The sequence below is a fragment of the Parambassis ranga genome, chromosome 8 (assembly GCF_900634625.1).
Source record: "Parambassis ranga chromosome 8, fParRan2.1, whole genome shotgun sequence".
Classification (NCBI taxonomy): Eukaryota; Metazoa; Chordata; class Actinopteri; family Ambassidae; genus Parambassis; species Parambassis ranga.
This window is the reverse complement of record NC_041029.1, coordinates 12,501,692-12,527,142: the sequence shown is the minus strand read 5'-3', so window position 1 is coordinate 12,527,142 and position 25,451 is coordinate 12,501,692. Positions and strand designations below refer to the sequence as shown.

General features: G+C 41.2%; 5 protein-coding genes across 11 annotated transcripts; 3 read left to right on the top strand and 2 right to left on the bottom strand.

The window, feature by feature from the left end:
- Nucleotides 1-8,549: 8,549 nt before the first annotated feature.
- LOC114439959 (G-protein coupled receptor 183-like) lies at nucleotides 8,550-9,706 on the top strand. The gene is made up of 2 exons (XM_028412172.1): nucleotides 8,550-9,452; nucleotides 9,701-9,706. Exons 1-2 carry the CDS (start codon nucleotides 8,550-8,552, stop codon nucleotides 9,704-9,706), a joined length of 909 nt encoding a protein of 302 aa, XP_028267973.1.
- Nucleotides 9,707-9,868: 162 nt separating this feature from the next.
- Nucleotides 9,869-12,149, bottom strand: LOC114439459 (nuclear factor 7, brain). Its single transcript, XM_028411400.1, has 6 exons — nucleotides 11,611-12,149; nucleotides 11,406-11,501; nucleotides 11,098-11,328; nucleotides 11,005-11,027; nucleotides 10,807-10,925; nucleotides 9,869-10,737 (listed from the first exon to the last, which is right to left on the bottom strand). Exons 1-6 carry the CDS (start codon nucleotides 12,007-12,009, stop codon nucleotides 10,199-10,201), a joined length of 1,407 nt encoding a protein of 468 aa, XP_028267201.1. The 5' UTR covers nucleotides 12,010-12,149; the 3' UTR covers nucleotides 9,869-10,198.
- A 122-nt stretch (nucleotides 12,150-12,271) lies between these two features.
- On the top strand, nucleotides 12,272-16,444 carry tubb4bl (tubulin, beta 4B class IVb-like). Its single transcript, XM_028411401.1, has 5 exons — nucleotides 12,272-12,359; nucleotides 13,821-14,084; nucleotides 14,803-14,911; nucleotides 14,997-15,107; nucleotides 15,199-16,444. The coding sequence occupies exons 2-5, from the start codon at nucleotides 14,028-14,030 to the stop codon at nucleotides 16,254-16,256; spliced, it is 1,335 nt and encodes a 444-aa protein (XP_028267202.1). The 5' UTR covers nucleotides 12,272-12,359; nucleotides 13,821-14,027; the 3' UTR covers nucleotides 16,257-16,444.
- A 1,546-nt stretch (nucleotides 16,445-17,990) lies between these two features.
- On the bottom strand, nucleotides 17,991-20,963 carry crb3a (crumbs homolog 3a). Of its 6 annotated transcripts, none has more exons than XR_003671150.1 (5): nucleotides 20,699-20,963; nucleotides 20,390-20,484; nucleotides 19,986-20,142; nucleotides 18,928-18,974; nucleotides 18,757-18,840 (listed from the first exon to the last, which is right to left on the bottom strand). XR_003671150.1 is itself a non-coding variant. In XM_028413079.1 (4 exons), the coding sequence occupies exons 2-4, from the start codon at nucleotides 20,131-20,133 to the stop codon at nucleotides 18,598-18,600; spliced, it is 438 nt and encodes a 145-aa protein (XP_028268880.1). In that variant the 5' UTR covers nucleotides 20,134-20,142; nucleotides 20,390-20,691; the 3' UTR covers nucleotides 17,991-18,597. The 6 variants fall into 6 exon arrangements, 4 of the variants coding, with proteins under 4 accessions (XP_028268880.1, XP_028268877.1, XP_028268879.1 ...); XR_003671149.1 differs by having other exon boundaries at nucleotides 20,717-20,963; XM_028413079.1 differs by lacking the exon at nucleotides 20,699-20,963 and having other exon boundaries at nucleotides 17,991-18,840; nucleotides 20,390-20,691.
- A 716-nt stretch (nucleotides 20,964-21,679) lies between these two features.
- Nucleotides 21,680-25,433, top strand: asf1ba (anti-silencing function 1Ba histone chaperone). 2 transcript variants are annotated; one of them, XM_028413073.1, is made up of 5 exons: nucleotides 21,680-21,774; nucleotides 21,936-22,057; nucleotides 23,248-23,363; nucleotides 23,591-23,767; nucleotides 24,686-25,433. In XM_028413073.1, the coding sequence occupies exons 2-5, from the start codon at nucleotides 21,949-21,951 to the stop codon at nucleotides 24,875-24,877; spliced, it is 594 nt and encodes a 197-aa protein (XP_028268874.1). In that variant the 5' UTR covers nucleotides 21,680-21,774; nucleotides 21,936-21,948; the 3' UTR covers nucleotides 24,878-25,433. The 2 variants fall into 2 exon arrangements, with proteins under 2 accessions (XP_028268874.1, XP_028268873.1); XM_028413072.1 differs by having other exon boundaries at nucleotides 21,936-22,120.
- Nucleotides 25,434-25,451: the final 18 nt, after the last annotated feature.

The following is a 25,451-nucleotide window of genomic DNA, read 5'->3' as shown; positions in this document are numbered from 1 at the left end:
TTTTGTTTCCATGGGTCACTTTTGATCTTATAGTCGTGGTTTAGCATTAAAAGGAATGACCTTCTGTGGTGCATTTTAGAGGGATCAGTTTGGCTCAGTGCTCACTGCTCAGTGAAAAGACAGATTCTTTGTATGTAAACACTCAGTCACCTTTGGCTTTCATCATTTTATCTTCTTATACTGCCCATCTTTGACTCCATTTGTGACATTTGTGCTGAATTTGAAGAAATATCTTTAAACAGCACCTTAAAAAAATCAGACATAAAGTCAAGACCTTGACCTTTGACCTCTGATCCCATCTGTGTGTTCTTAAAATTTGACTTGAAATTTGACATTTGTTTATAGTAGTTTTTGCTTTAGCAGCAAGTTTGAACTTTGAGAAAGTTTTTATGAGCTATCACCAGGCCGTGTGTGGATGACAGTAAAGGAAGAAAATCATGTTGCTACATAAGTGGAAAAACTTCTTATTTCTGCCCAAGTGTCTGCATCTTCTCCTCCCATAGCCCTTAATGTGCCTGACAGTGTCAGTTCCCAGGAATCTTCATGCTGACAAAACAACCACTTCCTCAGACACTGTGGTTTCTATATTCCACATGAAGCTGACATCCAAATAGTTCACAGCCGTGACAGTTTGACTCTCCAAGCTTTGGATCCTACAAGGCATGTGGGAGGAGGCAACGAGTTATCTTTGGAAGGCAGGTTGAACTAATTCAGCGCTGGCACAGGAACCGGTGCAGTTCACATCTCGCTGCAGATTGAGAGTGGAATCAGGTGAGCAGTCCAAGGAATGTGGAGTGGAAAATGGAGGGTGGGATAATGTCCGGCAGCTGATCAAACATGTCCATGACCTGAAGAGAAGAGGATGGAGTGCAGACAGCTGTTGTCATGATTACACCTGATGAAAACTAATGTGTGCGTGCACATCTGCATGTCAGGTTTATGTGTATAGCACAGGGCTTTATAGTGTCAAAACAATGCAATTGGATTTGGACACACATAAGGTACATCAGCTGTTTAATGCTTCAGGAGAAGACGGCTCAATCGCTGTCATTAATATCACACAAATGGGCTGCATATATATATAATCAAGGCTATAAATACTGTATAGAAAACCCACATGTCATCCAGTTGTTTCAGTTATAGTCTTTAGGAGCTGTTCATCAGCAGAAAAGTACATTTATAGTTTTGCCTCACTGAGTTTTTATGTTAAAAAAAGGGCCCATCAGTGCAAATGCTCTAGATTTCATGACTTTTTATTTATGTATTCTGTGGTTTTATTCTTTTACATTTAATTAAGGAGAAGTTTTAGTTAAGTTGTAGTACATTGTGTACCAGCTGTGTCTGTTAACAGTTCTTAGATACTGGAGCTGTCGTCATGATGTGAGTTGGTGTGTGTGCTTTAGTTGCCCTCTAGAGATTTAATTACAAATATGCCTTTAATATGAGGGGGGGAAACTTCATCAGAGAGCATTTGAGCCTGAAGGAGCATTATTGCATTTTATATCACAGCTGTGTTTCCTGATTGTGTTAACATAAAGTCACATTCAGGAATACATTTCCTATGTCATCATATTTTCTGTTGTGTCATTCCTCAGAGCTTTGCTGGAAGTGGACAGGCCAACAGATGGACAGCCAAACCTATACAAACATCAGCAAGTAACAATGTGGATGTCTCTTATATTCAGGTCAAACATGTTAACCTCACAGGCATGATCCCGCATGGTCGCTTCTTAGTCAGTTTAAATTAGTGCCAGTGGTAACAGAGCTCCTTTAGAGTCAACGGGGACAGAGACGCCAGAGGAAACCAGACGCTTCTTCACAGACGCACAGAGGCTTAAAGTCGGAGGAAGAACAAACCAACCGTTAGCATTTTAAAGACCTGCTTCATTACGTAAATATGTGCGCATATGAAAATACAGGCAGCAAAATTGTTAACAAGTGAAGAAGCAGGAAATTAAAACTACTGAATTATTTATTTTATTCATTTCTAAGAATATGATTAACATAAAAATAATATCATAAAATAAAATGTGCCAGCAGGTGCTTTCCACATTCCATTGCAAGCTTGTGTATCTTTACTGACCTTTACTGCTTGTGTTGTTCTCCTGTTGCAGAAGAAAATTGCAAAAAAAAATAAATCAAACATTTTTTTATTATTTATTTTTTATGCATCGCATAACACCCAACATGCATTTTCTGTAAGTGTTCTTGCCATTAGCTTCAATTTGCACACCTAATATGTCCTACATATGCACATACTCGGCATATAGATGCTAATTGCCATGTATAGGATGCCTCTGAGATGTTAAGTTGCCCACATCAGAAAAGCACTGTTAACTGACCTTTTATGTTTTTTCATCTGTTTGGGCTTTCTCATCTGCATTTCATTATGCAAAGGTCAACTGCAATTCTTACCTCACTTCCATTTAAGATCCACAGAGGCCTCTTCGTACTTTACGGGTTAAAAGGATGCTAAGGCGCTAACTTGCGTTCCCTGACCTGTTTTCCTTTATGTGTGTCCGTGCCATGGCACTAACGTTACCCCTGACGGGATGATTGTCCTGTCAGCTAACAGCTCTGTTTGATTATTCATGTTTTCACTTTGTTTTCATTCAACACCATGCATGCTTTCTGGGAGAGGAGTGGGGGGGATGAGAAGCCGAGAAAGGTGCTGCTGTATGTAATTAATCTTGTTGCTTTGCTGCGGTTTTTGGTGAGAGGGGCTGTGCCCAGTGCCCATTAAAAAAGCTGGAGGGGAGCGAGAGCAGAATGATTATTGGAGAGTAGATGGGTTTCACCCTGTTGCTCCAAATGCAAATACAAATCCAAATGTTACATGAATATTTGCATGTGGATTCTCAAACTGAAGCAGTAATGAGACAAGCAGAGGGCTGATGTAGTTAGCACACTAATTGCATCCTTTTAAAATAAAAACAAAGGTTGGGATTAGATGACGCATAAAAACATGGTGGTTAGCTGAAAAAAATCACAATCCTGCTCAGCTGTATGAAGTAATTGCAGACGTCTGTTGAACTGAGGTGGCTCCCTCCCAACAAGAAATTAACCCCCTCACACACACTGAGCCTCTCCCTCCATGCACTTTAAGTCTTGCCTCTTAAGTGCGTTTTACATGTTCTAAGAACATGTAAAACGCACTTGTCATGCTGCTCATGTGTGCCTTGAATTGAGTTTTCTGAATCTGATGAATGTCACATAGAGATGTTGGCCAGTTTCAGTAAGAGACTGTGACAGATCAAACCACTACCTTTTTCAAAAACCAATCACAGTTTGAGAGTGAATAAAAATGTAACTACAGTACAAAAAGGTAATCAAACCTGGACCCTCAAACCCTACCAACCCCTGCATGTCTCAGTTCATGACTTTCCCTAAAATGGATTTATTAATCATCTAGTGAAATGTAGAGTGTGTGAAATAACTACAAAACCATATTACCCCTACACTGTCATAAGAGTGTAGCTTAGCTTAACTAACTATCTAAACACACATGAATAATGCCCTATGCATTTGGTAACATGAGTGCCAGCAGAAGGCAGCTCAGTCCTGGACATGAATGAAGGAGGATCATGCTGATCACAGAGTGAGTCAGCTAGGTTGTGTGTGATATTTATGATGCATCTTCTTTGCATATACTCTGAGAAGTTTGTTTAGAGAATGGTGTTCAAGTTTGTCAGTCTGTTGCTGTAAGAAGAAAGAATTACTATTAAAGCTGTATCGTCTTCCTAGTTTTGTTTATGCATGCAGCCCTGCCAGTATAAAACATGTTATTTAATATCACATACTTCTAATAAAATAAATAAATCATATAATATGATCATTATTTTGTTTTGTGTGTGCATGTGCATTTGCTCATTAATCACTTTTCTGCTCACTGCTGCTTATGGTAGCACATATAGCAGGGTCAGCCAGTCAAATTTAGCTTTAATATACAAGCAATCAAACTTCTTATAATACACACTGAGTCAAATTTAGAACTTGTTATGTGGCCTTGTTTGCATTTTAAGAACAGGAAAAATGCTTAGTCACTTCTTGTTTTATTCTATAATTAATTTCATCAAGACGTGTGGCTACATGAAACTCTGGGCTGTTTGTTTGTTGGTTTGCTGCCCCAAGACTAAGGAGGCCATAATTATGGTGATTACTGAACATTTAGAATGGCTAAATTGTAATAATTAGTGAAATGCTGGTAGGATTCCCATTTTTGTGTGTGTGTGTGTGTGTTTTCGCTGTGAGCCATTCACTATACATCCATGTCAAAGTCCCAATTAAAAGGAGTCAGTTCTCCCATACTGCTGCCTATTCATCCTTCACAGCACAGGCTGGTAATGACATTAAAATCAGGAAATGGAAAAAAGTGCTGCGCTGATATGGAGATTATAATATGCAAATATATAATGATGATGTTTTTACAGCTGCATTGTGTTTCATAAAAAACATTTTGGGCGAAACATAAGTTGCAGATGGAGACAGCAGGTGGTTTGGATTCAATTCCATGTGTGCACCTGTATTAAAAAAAATGCGCTTTTATTTTACAGCTATTAATAAAAATGTATTTGTAATATGTGCTGTTATCGGCTGTGTGTTATTCCCATGTGTGTGTGTGCATGTGTGGGTGTTTCTGAGATGAGAATGAGGCACACAGTAACATATTTAAATGTGTGCGTTTCACACAAAGTCTTTCCACCACCTGCAGGCAAGCACATGCTGCTGCCTGATCCTGAACGATGCTGCCCTCCTTTGATTGAATTCATTTGAGACAGGAAATAGGAGAACAGGGGAAAAGATTTCCTAACAGCACCATTTGACAATGTGTTTATTTATATAAGATATGACTCAACACTGTTACAATTATAAAGTCCTGCAGCAGCCCAGAATATGTGTGTTCCAAAGCCTTGGTGTACAAAGAGATTATTGTTGATCTAACTGAAGCAGATTCATCCAGGGAACTTTTTTATTTTTTTTTAAGATTTGTCAAATGTAATTCTTCATGTGTTTATTTTACATGAAGCTGAGGTGGTTGCTGTATTTTCCTGCTTGCCCTGGCAACACTGAAATGGTCCTTAAAAGACCTTAGCTAGTTGTTTCAATTAAAAGAGACAGACATAGCGAGAAGTGGAAACGTAGACAATAAAGGATTTGTAAAATGTATTTAACTGTTTGGATCAAATCCAAAAAGAGATGTATTACTAAGAGACAAATCTCAGCCTGTCCATAATTCAATTGAGTGTAAACATCAAAAGTTCTGCTGCCCCCTTAGTCCTCTGCTGCCCCCTAGGCAAAAAGTGGTAATGCAAATGTGTTTGTTGCTTGTGTGTGTGTGTGTGTGTGTGTGTGTTATGTAATTTATACATTAGGATCACTGAGGGTTTTGTCTTCAGATGGGAACAGAACATTGGGTTCTACTTCCCCTCAAATGTAATTAACCCCTCAGTGAAACAATCAATCCCAATACACTCTGACAGATAACTCACACACCGTGTCTTTGTTCACCTCTAACACTTAATTGACTGTGGAGGGAGGCTCAACCAGCTGCACTGTTATCTTTAGATGTTTGAGCGAGACATAGTGATGCACTAACAAGACACGCTTAAACACCACCAACTGACATTTGCTCCTGGCTATTCATATTGTTCTTGTGCACCTGTGTCTCCAGAAAAAAAAAAGGAAAGGGTGGCGGACTAAGGGAGCGTGACACATATTGCTTCAGGAAACTGCTCCCATGATGCACCCTGGATCCACATGTCAAGCCCAGATTGACAGGAGAATGACACAGTGGCAAATATATTGAAAAAAAACTCTGGCTCAGTTCACCAGTGATGATGGAGGTGTGCAAATCTAGTATTATGTATAGCATCAGTATAGGAGCTCCACCCCACCCTCCCACCCACATCACAGAACACCTGAAGGCCTCCTGATAAAGAGCCAATATTCCCTCATGATATGGAACAGATCCTCCCTCCTGGGCAGCGTCAAATCCAACGCACTTTGCGAAACTTATATAAACAGCTGAAGCGAACACTGCACCACAATTATTGCACAACACAGAAGAATATCACAAACTGGTGAGTAACACAGCTTTTCAATTACTGCAGAAGGTCAATGAGAACGTCTTTTCTTTGATTAAAGGATTGTTTTATTCCAGTGTAGCCGCAACAGTTTTAATTTTTTTTTAATTAAAATTAATGTCACACATCAGACTTAATAACATTCTTGTCAAACAGGAAAAATGGTGCAAGAAATTATTGGAAAAAAAGACTATATGAACTCTTTGCTACCAACATTTTTTATGTTAGTGTGTGAACTGGATGGTTTTATTTACATTTTTAAACATTGTGTGTTAAAAAAAATCATAAGAAGGAAGGAACATATATGCAGTAAATTTGGATAGTGAACAAATGAAACAAATATGAAAATAAATCAAGTAATTAAAGCAAAAAAGAATGAAATTGAATATATAATTAAACAATTCAGTGCTAATAACAGGAACAATTATTTTGACCATGTTTAATCAATGTTTTACATTTTCTGTATGTTTAACAGAACATACCTGTCTTGATTTATATTTAGTCAGATTAATTCACTTTTTCATATTTTGAGAGCACCTCCCATATGTGGATTCTATTTAGATTCCTTTAAATATACCTGAATAAAAACACCACTGATTAAATCTGCTCTCTCCAGGGATCAGCATCTTTGGGAAAGAATTCCGCTCCTCCATCAGTGTGAGTAGTCCCACAGGAGTGCGGGGGCCAAGGTGGACTTAGCAGCAGAGGGAGGTGAGGAACACTATCCACAGGGGGGACAGGGGGGAGGACAAGGTCCATGTTAAACTCAGAACAGTCCACCTAATGGCAATGAAGAAACACAGCTTCTAGTTAAAGATGTCCTGTCATTAGAGGCAGCTTTAGAAGAGATGCAAATCAGCCAAAGCAAATCTGACATTTTCCAAAACCTGCAGGGGAGTCGTCTTCATGTCCTCCACAGACAGAGACACTCAGCAGCTCAGGGCTCAGAATACATGATCATTTCTCCTTGTTTGATATCAGTTGTTATTCCAATAGTCCAGCCTTTATTGTGGAATTTTCCAGGTTTCTAAAAGTTAGTTTTACAAATAGCAAAATGACAGAAATAGACTTTTAGGAGCTCCAGGAATTAACTAAATTTCCACTGACATTACTAACTGCTGATGACCTTTGCTGTTTTAATTTAGGAGCCGCTGCCCTTTTATTCTTCTGTGAAAGGGCGGTGCTTTTAGAACAGTGCTCTTAAGTGAGTTAGATGTCCCTGGATGCTCCGAGTCATGTTTCCCAGAGGAGAGTCCACACAGACACGATAACACAATAACAGCCTGAGGAGAAGCCCTGGCTGTGTTTGTAACATGTTTTTATTCTCCTGGAGCTGTTTCTGCAGCCACTTCATCTCTGCTGAGAATAAACGTCTCCACAGATCAGACACACACAGTCTAATGAACAACAGCATGACATGACACACTGTACCAGTTTGTGCTGACCAAACACACTGTATGTCAAATGAGTGAGTGAGTGTCTATCCACAAGTGTGTGTGTGTGTGTGTGTGAAAGAGTGAGTGAAAGAGCACCTGTCCAGAAACATGAGTGACTGGATGAATGAATGAATATCTATCCAAAAATGTGAGTGAGTGAGTGAGTGAGTGAGTGATTCGAAATCACTCCCTAATCACTATATATGGCCCTATATTTTCTAGTGAAGTGTGAAATTATAGACCCCATATAAGGATCTCAATGTATCCCACGATGCATCTTGAAAAGTAGTGTCCATCCGATGGTCACTACTTTTAGCGATATGTACCATCATGCATTGCACAGACCAGCTAAAAGAACGGGAATGGAAGTTACGTCACCTGTCTTATAAATATAATGATGAAGTGTGTTTGCTTTATTTATGTTTTTCCATAAAACGTTTATTGGGCTATAAAGGCACAAATGTCCAAAAATGCTTTCACGGTGAGTTCACTAAATAGAGCCCTACATTAAACTCCCCGGGAAGTAGGGAGTGAGTGAGTGATTTCGAAGACAGTCAGTGAGTGATTGAGTGAGAGTCAGTAAGTGAGTGAGTGAGTGAGTGAGTGAGTGACTGAGTGAGTGAGAGAGTCAGTGAGTGAGTGAGTGAGTGTGTAAGTCAGTGAGTCAGTGAGTGAGTGAGAGTCAGTGAGTGAGTGACTGAGTGACTGAGTGAGTGAGAGAGTCAGTGAGTGAGTGAGTGAGTGTGTAAGTCAGTGAGTCAGTGAGTCAGTGAGTGAGTGAGTCAGTGAGTCACTGAGTGAGTGAGTGAGAGAGAGAGTCAGTGAGTGAGTGAGTGAGTGTGTAAGTCAGTGAGTGAGTGAGTGAGAGAGCGAGTCAGTGAGTGAGTGAGTGAGTCAGTCAGTCAGTCAGTAAATCAGTGACCGCGTGAGGCATATATCCAGAAAAAAGATGCAGATCCACAAAAAAGGAATGAGTGAGATACTAAATTCTGTTTTTACTCTTCTTCCAGTGGACATCAGACATAGAAAAATGGACACAAACGTCTCATCCCTCAGCTCGACTCAGTTCCCTCCCAACACCACAGCTTACATAAATGCCACAGTGAAACATTTCAGTGTGTTTGATGGCTGTGACCATCAGGTAGAGGCCATCCTCTTTGACCTGGTCCTGCAGTGCGTCAACGTCTTCATAGGAATCCCAGCCAACCTACTTGTTATTGCAGTTCTCATCCACAACCGCAAAGAACCTTCTACCTCAGACATATACTTGGGCTTGTTGGCGTTTATGGATATCTATTTTGGTTTCATGACCCCTATCAGCTTTCTCAACCTGTACATCTGGGAGAGCAAGAAGGTGTGGTCCTCCATTAAGTTCTCCTATGGTGTGAAAGACACCAGCGGTCCATTGTTTCTCTCCTGCATCTGCTTAGATCGCTTTGTGGCCGTAGTCTTTCCAATCGCATTTGGGCAGCTGAAACACGTCAAATACAGGCTGAGCCTCTCAGTGGTGGTGCTCGGCCTCACTTTTGCCTACTCAGCAGCCAAGATGGTGGGAGGACTCCCCAACTTTGAAAAGGTGTTCACCGGAGAGATCCTGGCCACATTTACTTGGATGGTGGTGTGTAACCTCAGCATCCTGTGGGTACTGAAGAGGTCCCGTGGTGCAGGGAAAGATGAAATGCACCCCATGAAGAAGAAAGCCTTCAAGATGGTGCTCTCTATCCTTTGTATCATTGTGTTCAACTACCTGCCACCTGTTGCACTGTTCCCATTTGAAGACCACTACTCACCTGACGTGTTTCGCTGCTACGTGCAGCCCGTGGGCTTCGCCTTCCTGAACGTCAGCAGCACCATCCAGCCTCTCGTCTACCTGTCCCGTCTAGAGAAGGTGCCTTTCCTCTCAGATGCCTGCATTAAGAAGTGTACGGCCTGTGTCCGTGCAGAGGACAAAAAACCACTGCAGGCACAAAATCAATCCATAACTACTTTATCCTAAATATACACTATGTGACAAAATATTTTTAAAGATATGTATGTAATTTGCTGTCAGTTCATGGAGTGACTGAGGCAGGAGCACAACATTTATATTATTAGAAGGTTTTTAAAGATTTTTATAATATGATCACATTTAACTGTGAATTTCTCATTTCTGTTTTACTGTCTAATTGTGTTTTTCTTTAGGTTTAATGTCACTTTAAAAACCTGGTCATGACACATGTAACAAAAATGGCTTTAGTACAGAACATTTGTTTGAGTTTGGCGCCATCATGTGTACAAAATCGATCAATAAACTTTATCCTTGCACAGACTTGAGCGCATCCCTGGATCAATACATTATTGCTACACAATACTACACAATGAATGTGTAGGTCCATGTCTGATGTATACATCTTGGTGCATTCAAGACCCATGCCATCCAACATGATTTCACAAAATCATAACAAACAAAGAAACCTTTTTTGCACACAGACACACACACAGACAAATATAATTTATACTACTTTATGAGAATTTATGTGATGATTTTCACAAGTAGTTTTTCAAAAGTAGTGACAAAAATAAATAAAACAATGTCCAGATTTAGAAAAAAAATTAACAGCAGGTCAGCCTAACCTTTTTTTTATTTGCATAATCCTTCAAAAAATGTTGGCCTTGTTGATAATGAAATCACCCATCAACTTATTGCCGCTCCATAGTCACATGTACCTTCTCTGGCATTATTCTAATTGGAGAACAGCTCTGTGTATAAAAATATGGAAGTAAGGCTTCTGTGAATGTGTCCTCGAATGTGTATATGAGCGTGTTGTCAGGATGGTCATAAAAAGACACAGTCCCCTTGTTGTAATCCAGCTGCACCTTGACCTGTTTAGGCGTCCTTAAAACTGTCAGCGGGGTGGGAGGCGAGGTCATGGCTCTGAACTCCCCGTCCCGGAAACACAAAGTCCAGAATCCGTTTTCAGGCCGAGCTGAGATCTCAGCTTCCCTCTGCACAGACGCCGAGGCCACACCCAGGAGCCAGTCCTGATTACTTCCTGTTTCCACAACCCAGTGCTGACTTCCTGAACTGAGCACACTCATGCCTACCACTTCAGCGCTCACGTGGAAGCGCTCTGGGTTGTCAGGGCAACTGCTGGGCTGTTTTGAGTAGTGGAAGGAAGTGAGGTCATCAGACAGGATGAGGCAGGGGTGTGCTGTGTTAGGGTTTAAAGTCACAGGAGCTGAAAGACAGGTGAGACAAAGAAGTAGTTTAAAAGAATTCTACTGAGATAAATATTATAAATACTTACTGTAGTCAATGTGGTCCAATAATTTCTCCCAGACTCTATACTTGAGGTTGCAGAGGTGTTTGCTCACATCGATCAATAACCCAGACATGTTCTCTGAACCAAGTACCATGCTGTCACTTCTGTGGTAACAACAAACATTTCACACTCAAACAGTAAACAAGTAAACATGTGCCGATCTGTAACTTTTCATCAACCTACCTGTCTCGTGTTGCTTTAAAGTTCTGAAAGAAAAAAAAACACAAAGTTGTCTTTTGCAAAAAACAACAAAACTATTAAAAACTAGACACAAACCTTCAACAAAACTCTATCATCTTCTTTCAGCTGCTCCTCTATGACTGATATTGTGTCTGTGAGTGACAGCACCTCCACCGACAGTTCTCTAATCTTATTGTTCATCCCTGCGATCTTTTCTTCTTCTTCTTTTTTCACAGCTGCTAATCTGGCCGACTCCTCGCGGCGGAGGATTTGATGAAGCTGCTCAAACTGGTTCTTGATCATTTTCTGTGTTTCCAGTGTCTGACTCTGAAGGGAGAGATTATTATAAACATTACCTGATCAGATGTTTAATTAATCCCGAGCGGACTTTTACTGCATGTTACCTTTATGTGTCTGAACATATCAGTGGAGGTCTTGTGAATTCTTTGGAGGGTTTGGAGTTTATTTTGCAAACTTTTGAGGGACAAAGCGAGTTCATCCTGAAAGACAGAGATCACATTCACATATTTCTGGCCTGGATTGATTACAGTGGACATTGAGGCCTGACTTGTGGAGCAGCATTCTACACAGGTGTTTATTTTCTCTTACCTTACAGTCCAGCAGTGCCTCTTCTATAGGCGAACAGTCGTGACCTTTGTGCAGTTTAGATGACTGACACACCACACAGATTGGCTGTTTGTCAACCAGGCAGAAGAGTTTTAACCGCTCCCCATGCAGAATGCAGTTCATCTGGTCTTCCTCCGACACAGAGCTCTGCCTCCTGGCCTGCACAACAGCCTCGCAGACATTTTTCAGAGCCAAATTAGACGTCAGATTGGATTTGGTGGCTCTCTTTCTGCAAACCGGGCACTCTCGTAAACCGGTGTCCCTGCACTTCTTCAGACAGCTCCTGCAGAAGCTGTGTCCACATGGCAGCAGAATGGGGTCTGTGAAGATGTCACAGCATATTGGACATGTCAGATCATCCTCTGGGAGTGACATGATCATTGGCTCATAGTGACAATAATCCAAAAAATCAAAAGAGCATTATTCCTTAAGTCCTTAGTGGTTCCTCTGTCTCCCTAAAGCACTCTCTGCTCAGCTATTGTTCTTGACATGAAGTGGCAAATGCGCTTGGTTTTCCTGTGCATGTGGGAGTACCATGCAGCCGTGTGAAAAAAACACACAGCTGGGAAGCAGGAAATAAAGCCCTATTGGCCCGTTGTCAGAACTTAAAACTGGTTTGTAAGTTGTTGCAGTTCCAGGAATGCAGTCAATCAGGAAACAAAGGTTCCCCTGACATCCAAGAGCAAGGCCGCCTTCTGTGTCCGACACCGTGGTGGAGCCCTACAGCAAACGTTTAAGTTTAAGTTATTATTTATACACATTCAATGTTATTTACCTCTGGGATGTCAGTAATAATAAAATACTACAACTTTTAAAGTTGGTGAGCTGGGACACAGGCTGCCTGAATCAGCTCAGAAATATTTTTTTGTACAAAATGTGACCAAAATCAGGTTAGCAATTAAATATGTGTTAATATACTGCATGGATACAAATGAATACAGATCACTATTTCTATGAACTGCATGAGTGGAGACTGTATTTTAGGACAGGCAGAATGTAAAGGCAGCCAAAAATAGATCTGACACAGTTAGAGTCAGTCTGAAAGCCTATTTTTGGTGAGTCTGAAATGACACACATTTGTATGTGTTACTGTGAGGTTTAAGCTAATACAGATTTTGTCCGATTGGGAAGATTAATGCAGGGAATGCTTTTATTATGTAAGGACAGACATGTTAACATGGTACAACTACAGAAATGTTCTTCACAGGACCCCAAAAGGTGACTGCTGGGAAGACTTTAAAAAGAAGCCAGGGATGGTTTTGGACCTCAGGTGGTCAGCTCAAAAAGCCTGTCCCCACAGATGTTTCAGGCTGAGTACGGTTCTGTGGGCCACCAGACCCTAAATGTTCCCCTGTAACAAACAGGGTACATGTTAAACTTTCCTCCTGTCCTAGTTTTACATTTTCATATTCATGTACCTCCGGAGCCTCCTTCCTTGTAATGACAACTCCTCTGCCATGACAACGCCTCAATTCTCGAGCGGAGAATAGTTAAATTATCTGCTAGTATTTCCAATTAGGGAGAGGCTCAAAGTAGATCACTGCTCCTCCACATTAGTAGGGGTTAGGATTTCCCCATGGCACCTCCTTTTAGAGGTTTACAATAGGCATGATCATCTGGGCAGAGCACAAAAATGATGACCCAGGAGCTGACCTGAAAGTGGCTTTGGGCCCTCCAGAAGGAACTGGAGGATGTCACCAGAGATCTTGTAGACCACAAGATAGTGTCTCTGCTCCTGCTGTTTCTACTGATGGATTAGGTGGTTTGCAGAATGGATGGATGGACTTTAGAAGTTATTAAAATCTTCCTTTGTTTGCAGGCTGTTGATCTCCTGCTGCTGCTCTGGGAATGATCAGGCAGGTGTGCCCAATCTTTTTCAAGATGCAAGATTATTGCCCTTACTGCTTAAAGCCACATGGGAATCAAAGCGTGTCTGCTTTCAGCATCCATCCGTTCCATGCTGTTGCACCATTCTGACCAAATAACACCTTTATCAAGTTCAAGAGTTGCTACATTTTTTATGTTATCACTTCCACGCTGTGAGTGCTGTAATGTGATACTGTAAAGACTGCACTGACCTTGTGTGTGTGTGTGTGTGTGTGTGAGATGTGGGGTCACTCAGTCCGTGAGAATAATTAAGAATCACATCAATGACTGATGCACCTCCTCACATCCTATCCACATTTCCACAGATTTTAGTTCCTCCCTCTCTCCTCCCGCTCTTTGGTTGCCATGGCGATGACGTCAAGTTGCACCACGCATTCAGCCCAATAGACGGTCTTAGATTCGGTGTGGTAAATCCCTGGCAATTGACTGCAAGAGCCATCATCCTGTGACTCTCTGCTGCTTCTACTCGCGTCCTCTCCTCGACCCTCGTCTGTTCATCCATCTGCTCCAAAATGCGCGAAATTGTGCATTTGCAGGCTGGTCAGTGCGGAAACCAGATTGGAGCCAAGGTAATCAACAAAAATATTTTCATGAAGTTTTTTTTATCCTTGTGTGTGTATGTGTGTGTGCGTGTGTGCAGACTGGCATGTTTCGCCGGCACAGAGAGAGATAGAGAGTAGTAATTCATCCTCTCCTCCAGGAAGGCTCTAGAAGAATCTGAGTGCATCGTCCTTTCTCGGTTAAAAACTGCGCGCACGCCGTTAAATATCCAATTCATAGAGGATTTACTCATTTATATTTAACTCATTGATGTCAATAATAATGCAACTAATTACGATTCATGCAATAAATAGAAGCATTTGTGCAACATGCACAATACTTTTCGCTGTAAAAGCTGCATATTTTTTATTTCTGCCCTTTTGCGTAAACAGTTACATAAGCTGTAGTAGTAACCTAGAGCAGCCTCCCCTCCCCCTCCCTACTTCTGACCTATTTTTACCTATCATCCCTTTCAAGCCAAATGCTGCTTAAAAGTTGTGTTGTTTTGATTTGATCTTGTTGTTTAATTTGAAAAACCAACAACAGATTTATTAGATTATTGCCATCTGCGGTATTTCTCCCTCCAGACTTGTAGACTGCTCTTTTGACCTGCGTGCACAGCTTTAGTCAGCATTAGATGTTCAAAAACTGCAAATGTAAGCCAGATTGTCCATCTGTTTAAAACCAGACTCTGCTACTTTGTAATGCACTCTCACCTTTCTCCTACGGCACCTGTTTTCCCCTCAGTTCTGGGAGGTGATAAGTGATGAGCACGGCATTGATCCCACCGGTACCTACCATGGAGACAGCGATCTGCAGCTAGACAGGATCAGCGTCTACTACAATGAGGCCACAGGTAGGCTGCTGCTGTATTATACTTCCCAAGCGTTACTGTTGTACGAAATTATTTACATAGATGTCTCGGTTCTGTTTTTGTTTAGGTGGTAAATATGTTCCCCGAGCCATCCTGGTGGATCTGGAGCCCGGAACCATGGATTCAGTCAGGTCTGGTCCCTTTGGGCAGATCTTCAGACCAGATAACTTCGTCTTTGGTAAGCTGTATTTTGCACAGATGTCTGAATATTGGTGTGTTTCTGAATATTTGTGTGCATCCTATATTAATTAGCATATCCTTGTCTACAGGCCAGAGTGGAGCTGGAAACAACTGGGCTAAGGGCCACTACACCGAGGGAGCCGAGCTGGTGGACTCCGTCCTGGATGTGGTGAGGAAAGAGGCCGAGAGCTGCGACTGCCTCCAGGGCTTCCAGCTCACTCACTCCCTGGGTGGAGGCACCGGCTCCGGCATGGGCACCCTGCTCATCAGCAAGATCCGCGAGGAGTATCCCGACCGCATCATGAACACCTTCAGCGTGGTGCCTTCTCCCAAAGTGTCTGACACCGTAGTGGAGCCTTACAACGCCACCCTCTCAGTCCACCAGCTGGTCGAGAACACAGATGAGACCTACTGTATTGACAATGAAGCTCTGTATGATATCTGCTTCCGCACACTTAAACTCACCACCCCCACCTACGGAGACCTCAACCACCTGGTCTCTGCCACTATGAGCGGGGTGACAACCTGCCTGCGTTTCCCCGGACAGCTCAATGCCGATCTCCGTAAGCTAGCTGTGAACATGGTGCCCTTCCCTCGCCTGCACTTCTTCATGCCAGGGTTTGCCCCCCTCACCAGCAGGGGCAGCCAGCAGTACCGCTCTTTGTCCGTGCCTGAGCTTACTCAGCAGATGTTCGACGCCAAGAACATGATGGCCGCCTGCGACCCACGCCACGGCCGCTACCTCACCGTGGCCGCGGTCTTCAGAGGCCGCATGTCCATGAAGGAGGTGGACGAGCAGATGCTGAATGTGCAAAATAAGAACAGCAGCTACTTCGTCGAATGGATCCCCAACAATGTGAAGACCGCTGTCTGTGACATCCCACCACGTGGCCTCAAGATGGCTGCCACTTTCATCGGCAACAGCACAGCCATCCAGGAGCTGTTCAAGCGTATCTCAGAGCAGTTCACTGCCATGTTCCGCCGTAAGGCTTTCCTCCACTGGTACACCGGCGAGGGTATGGATGAGATGGAGTTCACCGAGGCAGAGAGCAACATGAACGACCTTGTGTCCGAGTACCAGCAGTACCAGGACGCCACAGCCGAGGAGGGCGAGTTCGAGGAAGAAGGCGAGGAGGAAGTGGCGTAAAGTACACCTAGCTGCCAAATGTCATTGTACCTCATCCCTCTTCCATCTGCATCGTGAAGTGAATGGTCTACCGCACTGAACAATTTTCACCATCTAGCTCACTACTGCTCTAGTGTTAGACTTTGGTGTTAACTGGTACTTGTGAAGTTTTTGGTTCAAATGTTTGTGTGTGTTGTGAATGCAGTGAATAACTGACATCCTTACATCTTTCCTATCATTGCCTTGCCGAATTGAAAAGCAAGTGATTTAACTGTGAAGCCTTGAAATTGGAGAATGAATAAATCTCATTTAAAGGCAAAATGTGTATGCCTTGGAGTATTTATTAAGGAATTTTATATCATATTCCTGGTGACCTCACAGCTCCTTACTGTTTTCATGTTTAGTCTATTTGATTCATCGCTGTATGGAAACACTGAGTAGTTATTAGCTTGAACTGTGAAACTAATCTTTCATTGTGAAGCCTTATTAGATTTTTGATCATTTCCAGCTGCAACTATACAAAAACATAGTGCAAAAACATCAAACTAGTTCCTATAAAATCTAAAACTAACTAACAATGACTCACAAGGTTGTGTTATGTAATGTAACACAACCCTAAACAATAAAATTGATCCTGCATACATGGTGATAGTGAATGTTTTGTTCATTGTATTGCCCAATAAAGCAGAACCTTCCTGAACCATAAATCAGTGTATACCACACATGTTGTGGATGACTTGGTCCCTTGTGCATATATACAACACAAAGATGACCCAGGTGTGTGCACAATCACTAGGTTACCTAGGTTACCTAGGTCTCAGGACAAGGCACAGTTGTACACACAATGAATAAGAAGCCAGCTAATGCCTGCTCACAGACAAAACATGGAATTTTAAAATGGAAAATACGTGGGAAATGCGGACTGATTAATTGTAAATATCAAATATTGCATAAATGTCAGTTTACTAGTTAAATAGTCTGGAACAGGCCACAGCAGCTAACCCAGCTCCTGTTGATAAGGAAGAAATCCTATCAGCAGTTTCTACATAAAATACCCATGTGAGGGTCATCAGGTTTGATTTGTTCCCAGCTTCAACCTACTTGGATCATTTAAAATACATCTCAACAGTCCAGACCACTAAATAAAAACATTTCATGACATTATAACCCATTTCCACTGACCTAGATAGGCAAAGGAGCTAATCTGGATAACTGCCTAATCATCTCAAACTCAGTATCCATAAGAATAATTTTAACCTAAAATGTTCTCCATGCAGAAAATTCACAAGGACAAAAACATCTAATTATTTTCTGCTATCTAGTATCGGCTTCTGACATCCCCAGCATGTTCTGCATCCTCCTGGGGGCTCATGTACGGTGGCCCAGAGAGCTCAACACATCCAAAAATAACCATCAGTCATACACAAGTACACTAATGCAGCACAACCATATGTTAACTTGTGATGCATAAACACACAACTCCAATACTGCTAATACTCAAATGTTGCAATTAGCACAATGCTAATGTTTCCAGGGAATGAAAAAGTATGATTCAAGACTATTAATAGGCAAAAGGTCAGCCCCGTCACTTTATAGGTTCCCATGGAAACATTTTTGTTGTCGTTTAGCATTTTTGCAGCTTTTAATGATTTGTATGTGTAGTGTGAGTATTTGACTGATTTTGTATTTACTTGTGAGCAGCTTGTTGAGGCTGTTTTCATAATTTGCTGATGCCTCATTAATTCACAAATATCATACAAACTATTAGTTATTTATTTGACATAAATAAAGATGCAGTGTAAAACATCTCTGCTTGATTACAATGAATCGTGGACCACACATTTGATCTGATGAAATGTATGTAAATAAAGTGACTTTAAATAAGAACAATCATTCGAAAAAATACTTAAAAGTGTAAACAATTGCTGGCTTTTTCTTAGTTAGAAGTATATAACCTCATTTGTACATGCAGCAGGTTCCTAAAAACAACAGTGTTTACAATGATAAGATGTCTGATTACAGCCATTAAAAGATAAAACCATCAGAGGCTCATTTATTTAATGGACTAAAAATAATTAGTTTGAGGTAAAAGATCAGAGCTGATTTTCAGTGAAATTCACAACAGACTGAATCAACATTGCATATTAAGGCAGCTGACAAAAAAAAAAAATCCAAAGTGTTGTTAGTGGTAAAATGCTGCACCTCCTGAGTGTTCACTTGTTCTTAAAGTCCATCCAGGTTACCGTGCAGGAGCAGCTGAGTGCTTGTTGAAATAGAGCAGTAAATAAATGCATCACGTCCACGGATCGCTCTCTGAACTGAAAGCTGAGAAGCTCGTGTCCTTACAGTACATCACAGCATCTCAGATGAGTCTCTCCTCCTTTGGTAATTTCAGTGCATCAGGCGCGGCCACGCTGCGCGCCCCGGACTGCTCCTCTGCGCTGGGTCTGTACGTCCCCTCGGTCTGCCTCTTCTTCTTCACCACACAAAACAGCCAGACCAGAAGGGCAGTAATGATGATGGCCAGAACACCCAGAGTGACTGTAGGGGCCACAATAGCTGCTATGTTGGTTGTTGTTGTTGTTGTTGTTGTCGTTGTTGTTGTCTGCAAATAATCATAATAATAATGTACTAACTGACATTGGATACTTTTGATTATTTGTACTGATAGCGATGAAAGTTTTCCACACACCGTGCTGTTAATTGTAAGGTTTACATCTGCAGAGCTGGTAGAATTGCCTGTGAAAAGAGAAACAAAAAAAGAATCAGTGGTTGGTGGCTGGTTTCTAGGCAACAGTGGGAGGAAGTTACTAGTCATTACTAGTCTACTAGTTATTCACAGCCCTTCGTCAGTGTTGCTTATCAAGCAGCCTGCTTCCAGCAGGTGATGTAAAACCTGTGGTCCACTCTAAAGCATGTGTGTTATCACTGTGTGAAAACACACAATACATATTGGGTCAACTGAAACACACAATATCAGAGTTTGTTATTCTGCAATGTTATCACAGTTTAACTGCCTTGTGTTTTTATATAGTCTAAGAAATTAACAAGCAAGAGTACACTCTGGGAGTTGAAGTTTGTCGTTCTATTTTGTGTGTTGTTGTTTTTTTCCAGATGGGCAAAAGACAAAAACATAATTTAATTGTAACATCATGCACTTTTTTTCAAAGTAACAGATACTTAAAAGCATTTCAGATATGTCACCAGTCCCCTGTTGTTACCAGCAGTTTCATCCATGACCGGCCATGTGATTACTCAGTAACACAATGAAGCCACTCTGTAACTACTTGAAGAGTGAATAAGGAGGACGAGGAGTAGCTCAGGAACGCAGTGTACTGCAGAAAATATGTGTAATGTAATGTTTTTTGTTTGTGTTCAGCACAAAATAATATCCTCTTATTTAAAAAAGGAAAAGAAAAAACTTTACTCTACTCTTACAGAGTAAATCATTCACCTGGACAAACTGCAAGGACAAAAGTACAACCGAAAACAAACAGTGGGGGTAACAGGAGGAGGCAGCCATGATCACAAAAGAAAGCATTGTGATTATTTACTAACTACTATATGTTACTGGCTGGGTGAAGTAGAGTTTAGTGTGATGTTCTTACACAACCCTGTCATGTCAGTGCATGTCACACTTTCCCAGAAATGTTTCCTCACTATTTATCATGGCATGCATGCGTGTGTGTGTATGTTTGGTCGGAAGGGCATATTTGTATGGGAGTGCTCAGCATGGCTATACTGACTTACCCCATGCAGGGTTACTGCTCAGCACCAGCAGTACAACACTCCCAACCACAGCCCCAGGCATGGCCAGCATATCCAGACTCATCTCTACCTGCGAGGGCCAAGTAAAGGCAGACTGGCACCCAGGGACATCAGCTCTGGTCCATTTCATTTGTTCCAACTGTTGACGCAGAGGATTCATTGTCACCACTAAGGATTATTATCAGTAATTTACAGGCAAATACGACCTAAAGTCTGCTCTAATCTGAGGCTGAGTCAGGCAGCAAACAGCTCTTGAGTCACATTCAGGCTGATGTTGAATCAGACTGAAGGAAAATAATGAGATATAAATAGCAAAGCAAAGCAGATGAAGCATTAAAGTTACGATTATACTCTGTGTTATATTTTTACACACAAACTTCACATACCCTTCATCCAGCTGTTTCCAAGCGATCGAAGCAAAACGGGAAACGTCGAACAGGTTGATTCCTCCTCACCAATGAATTGCTTCCGCCTCACTCACCTTGTCGTATATGAAAGAAGCCCGATGAAAACTACAGGTGGCATCTTGGGTCACAAAGTTACACTACAATCATCATTTGAATGGATCCTTTTAGTTTCAGACTACATGTTCGCCTGCACCACCACTTTGTGCTTTAGGCTATGTAAAGCAGTTTTTTTCTAGTCTGCTCCTCAGATCGCCATTGGTCACATGGTTCAGTTTCGTGTTACAATACCTGAGCACAGTTATCTACCTGCAGCAGCGCGGACAGATCCTCCTTTGTACAAAGTCGAAAAAAAGGCACAGTTTAGTGAAGCAGCGCAGATCCTCTTTCTCCTGTTGCCATTTAAAAAATCTCTAATAATAAAATATGTTGTTCCCCATTCAGTCGCGTTAATTAGAAATTATTCAGCCACACATACTACTTGTTATGATCTGTAGTCAACACTTCATGCACTTGCTCCAACCTGCACAATGTTTGACTGTAGACTCCCTGCCAAGCTCTTACCTAGCAACCTGACAGTGGCATGAAATAGCGCCTCCACCAGGTTTCATGTTTCCTCCATCATGAGAAAGGTTATCAACATTCCTGAGATATTTTAAGGATGAATTCGAAGGTCCACTGGACTCTAATCCTCACCTAATCTCTCCCCTGCTCAGACTCAGAGAGGGGCAAAGAAAATGTTTCAGGGCCTGATCTGTATACTGGGCAGACTTTAATACTGATAGTGTGTGAGGACACTATGGAAAAAAGGAGTTTATTACAGCAGTGAGTCACACAACACTGACATGGTGCGTGCACATGGTGTCGTTTTCAGCAGAATAATGAAATATTATGATTGTCTTTCACGGGTCAGGTGTTCCAAGGTCAGTTGAGCAAATAGTCAGTGTAAGCATTAATTTATTCAAATACGCAAAAAAACATTTTTTCACTCAGATACTTTTTGTACTTTATATTTATTTAGATGTAGTTTCTGTACGTCTATCTATACGTCGGTCTCTGCAGGGTATATAATCTGCAATTTGTATCGATATTTCATTTTGCTATGTCCATTTACTTTTTTATATTTTATGTTTGAAGGTTACAATAATGACAGTAACAGTATAACGCCGTTTGGATGCCCAGGGCTTCTGGCAGCCGCTAGGGGTCAGTAGAGACGTTTTGCCTTTCTTTTTTAATGACGGCAGCAGCTTTTCCGCAAACCTCCTGCTTGCCGTAGGCGCGGTGAAACCTGGGTAGGACTGTCAAAGCGGCGGGAGAGCGGAAATTTATTCTCAAATTTAATGAATCCTTCTTATACTGATCATTAAGTGAGTAGTGTGATTTGACTCTTTAAAAAAAAAAAGCTATACGTCGAGTAAAAACACAAGTGTGTGGCTGATAACATTGCTGACACGTTGTAGTGCAGTGCAGTAGTAAAAGCACTCCCCAGGAACGGTTTTAACGTTTGTTTTTCTTGGCTCCCGTTTAGCTCTCTGTCAACAATGGCGAAGGTGCAGGTGTTAAATGTGGCTGTCCTAGATAACCCAAGTCCTTTCGGAAACCCCTTCCAGTTTGAAATAACGTTTGAGTGTATGGAGGACCTCCCCGAAGGTGGGTACCATCGCCAAATAGCTGTCATTGTTGCCTATCTGAGGTCAGTCTGTTGTTCGCTCGGTGAGTAGTATGGCTATCGGCTAACACATTATTAGCTACAATTGCTAAGCTCAGTGAAAAAGTGTTTTTGTCCAGTTCTTAGAACTACCAATAACTAAAAGGCAATGTTGAATAATATAAAACACAACTTCACTCAAGTGCTCCCCGTGGTGGACGTATTTGAAAGTTATCCAAATAATCTCAAAATGTTATTGGAAAATGGCAAACATGCTAATTAGTTTGATTTTTCCTCTTCTTCTTCTTCTTCTTCTTCTTCTTCTTCTTCTTTTTTATTCTTCCGTACGTTTTTTGGCGCAGCGTATCTTCAGCATACATTGGCCGATTTCAGCCATTCAACTATCAAAATGTTCATCTCACAGAGGACATTCCGGTTCTTTTCAAAAAATTAAGATTGTTTAAATATCAATTTCGGTGTCATTTTTAACATGGTAGTCTATAAGAGAGCACTTCAACGAGGGTCATCTGCCAAATGTATCTCCTCCTACAAATTTCAAGCTACAGACTCCATTTTAGTGTTAAAACGCTCATTAGATGCTGCTCCATCAAACTTGTATTCAGAATTTTCTAATTCCAAATCGTTTCCACACGCCAGGCTCTCAAAGTTGGAGTGTTTTTTGAGGTCTCCTCTGCTGTCACCATGGTCACAGGCTGACACACAGAGGCATACACAGCTCTGAATTGCTGATTCTCCAGCAATTCAGAGCAATCCTTCACATCAGCATTCAAAGCAATGCTTCAGCTGCAGCAAGCAAACTTGCATTTTCTTCAGGAAATGCTTTTTTCTAGTGCTTGCTGTTATCTATTTGTTTAGTCATAATGCACCATAATGCACCACTCCAACTTGATCACGCTTGTGTGCTCTTAATTAGTCACTTGTGAAAGTATTAACATAAATAAACATAAACAGTAGGCAATAACATAATTTTGCAAAAAATGATTTGTTTTGGATGGAAAACTAGGTTTTATTTTTATCAAGATTTACCAGCAGCTTGCTCTATAAATTGACATGAACTGTTAGTCAGACACATTTAGAATTAACCTATCTGGACTTTCTTCGTTGGATTCTAGCTGTCTCCCATTATCACTTAATTTCAGAAATACAATGTACTCTTTGTTATTATTTATAGATCTGGAATGGAAAATCATCTATGTTGGCTCAGCAGAGAGTGAGGAGTATGATCAAGTCCTGGACTCCGTCTTGGTTGGCCCTGTACCTGCTGGGAGACATATGTTTGTATTTCAGGTGTGGAACAACTCACAGTGCTGAATTGGCTGTATAGTATTAAGACTGCTGGATGAAAAGCAGACACATTTTAGCATTTTAGGCAGGACTCTCCTTTACCCTGCACCTTGCAGGCAACTCTGAAGTTATGTTTTTCTCTGTTTAGGCCAGCAGCTGCACATGTCAGTAATGCAGTTGCACGGGTTTTGCATGATATTTTATATTTTTGTACATCTTTCTTTTAACAGGCTGATGCCCCAAACACTGGCTTGATTCCTGAAAGTGATGCTGTTGGTGTAACAGTAGTGCTAATTACCTGCACATACCGTGGCCAGGAGTTCATTCGCATTGGTTACTATGTGAACAACGAATACACAGACCCAGAGCTTCGTGAAAATCCGCCCATCAAGCCAGACTACACACAGGTCAGAACAATTAATGGTTTATTTCAGATGCTAATCAATAATTTACTGATTGGAAATAATATTGTGGATCATTTATATGAGACTTTAAGCTCCACTAGGCAAATTCTGTATTTACAGATTTGTTAAGTGAACAGAAGCAGCTGCATACATGATTCTGTTTTCTGAACTTACATGTTAATTTGATTCTAAATTTACTGATACTCAGTGAAATTCTTTCCTTTCTCTCCCTGTGAAGAGTTTTCTGTGCCACTGGCTGCATCACAGACCTGAGGCAGAACAATTCCAGCCCTATGTTAACATTCAGAAACAAGATGGTCTTGAATGCAGCTTAATTTCATTCTCCAAACACATCTTTGTCAGTGTGCCATCAATCTAAGTATACAGCTGTCTGCAGCATCTGTTTCCAAAACAAGTCTGGCATTTACAGGTGTTACCTCGCATGTGATAGACATTGACTTTTGTAACAAGGATTTAAATGCATTTATCAATAATATAAAAAATACGTAAATATAAAAACTATTTGCACTTAAGCATTTAGTAATAAAAGCCTTTAATTCTGCCTAACTTTCTCTGTGCTGAACTAATACTGGTGGGATTGTTGGATTATCACATTCCACTTGTTATGTAACTTGTTAAGCAGAAATGTTACTATTCTGTAGGCAGTGTGGGTCATTCAGATGGTTACTTCAGTAATACACCACTGTGAGTTTTGCTGTGGTGATAAAGGATTTAGCTTGTAGGTGTCACATTTGTAAGGTAGCTGACATTTGGAATGAAACCTTTCAGTCACAGGTACTAAACACATATTGGACAGAGGGATTACATTGGATACAGCTGCAACTTTGTGTCAGATTTGCATGGTAATATCATGGTGCAAAAATAATTCTGCAAATGATTTTTGTGTTCTTTTTTTTTTAGCTCCAGAGAAATATTCTTGCTTCAAACCCACGTGTCACCAGATTCCATATAAACTGGGAAGGCTGTGCGGAACGAATGGAAGACTCTGAAAATGTGGATCCTTCATCTAACTCCATGCTTCCTCCATCCTGTCTCCCAGGCAAGGCCCCACCTTTGGGGATACTACCAGATAACTCTATGGACTGCTTATAGAGACACCCCACCCTATCCAAAAGGTGACAACTCGCTGCACAAGACCTTATTCTCAAAGAATGCCTATGGACATTCTGGTGTGGATGAATGGATGTACATGCATCTAATGCCTTACAGCTGCCCTTATTCTCAGAAATTCCTCAAAAACGAACTTTAACCCTGGGCGTCACGTTAGCATTTTGTTCCGAGGAAGATTACCAACATCATACTGGAATGAGTGTTATTTATAGATTGGTAGTTCCTTGCCAAGATGAAAGCAATACTGAAGAGGTTTTACACTTTATAAAATGTAACAACAGAACTGAGTCACAATAGAAAGCGGGGTGACTCTTTTTCCTTGTTTTTGTTTGTGCAGAATGGCTTTGTACCCATTTAAGAGGATTTCAGCACTGAAGCAATAGGCAAATAAACTGCAATATGTTGTTGTACAGGAATTTGATAATCTGCTGTACTGATTGTGTTCAAAATGCACTCAAACCTCTTCCCACTTAGTTTGTGGAGTTTTGTATGGGCTCCTGTTTTATGTTACAAATAAAAGAACATGATATTTGTTAGATATTTGTGTGGATTATTC

What these genes read in the sequence shown, in the direction of transcription:
- LOC114439459 (XM_028411400.1), bottom strand. Translation starts at nt 12,009, where the DNA reads ATGATCATGTCACTCCCAGAGGATGATCTGACATGTCCAATATGCTGT. An exon ending in ATGATAGAGTTTTGTTGAAG is followed by an intron (nt 11,028 to 11,097) that starts GTTTGTGTCTAG and finishes TTTTTCTTTCAG; the next exon opens with AACTTTAAAGCAACACGAGA. An exon ending in ATTGGACCACATTGACTACA is followed by an intron (nt 10,738 to 10,806) that starts GTAAGTATTTAT and finishes CCTGTCTTTCAG; the next exon opens with CTCCTGTGACTTTAAACCCT.
- tubb4bl (XM_028411401.1), top strand. Translation starts at nt 14,028, where the DNA reads ATGCGCGAAATTGTGCATTTGCAGGCTGGTCAGTGCGGAAACCAGATT. An exon ending in GAAACCAGATTGGAGCCAAG is followed by an intron (nt 14,085 to 14,802) that starts GTAATCAACAAA and finishes TTTTCCCCTCAG; the next exon opens with TTCTGGGAGGTGATAAGTGA. An exon ending in CTACTACAATGAGGCCACAG is followed by an intron (nt 14,912 to 14,996) that starts GTAGGCTGCTGC and finishes GTTTTTGTTTAG; the next exon opens with GTGGTAAATATGTTCCCCGA.
- crb3a (XM_028413076.1), bottom strand. Translation starts at nt 20,163, where the DNA reads ATGAATCCTCTGCGTCAACAGTTGGAACAAATGAAATGGACCAGAGCT. An exon ending in GAGCAGTAACCCTGCATGGG is followed by an intron (nt 18,975 to 19,985) that starts GTAAGTCAGTAT and finishes CTCTTTTCACAG; the next exon opens with GCAATTCTACCAGCTCTGCA. An exon ending in ACCTTACAATTAACAGCACG is followed by an intron (nt 18,841 to 18,927) that starts GTGTGTGGAAAA and finishes GATTATTTGCAG; the next exon opens with ACAACAACAACGACAACAAC.
- LOC114439959 (XM_028412172.1), top strand. Translation starts at nt 8,550, where the DNA reads ATGGACACAAACGTCTCATCCCTCAGCTCGACTCAGTTCCCTCCCAAC.
- asf1ba (XM_028413072.1), top strand. Translation starts at nt 21,949, where the DNA reads ATGGCGAAGGTGCAGGTGTTAAATGTGGCTGTCCTAGATAACCCAAGT. An exon ending in GTCAGTCTGTTGTTCGCTCG is followed by an intron (nt 22,121 to 23,247) that starts GTGAGTAGTATG and finishes TATTATTTATAG; the next exon opens with ATCTGGAATGGAAAATCATC. An exon ending in GACATATGTTTGTATTTCAG is followed by an intron (nt 23,364 to 23,590) that starts GTGTGGAACAAC and finishes TTCTTTTAACAG; the next exon opens with GCTGATGCCCCAAACACTGG.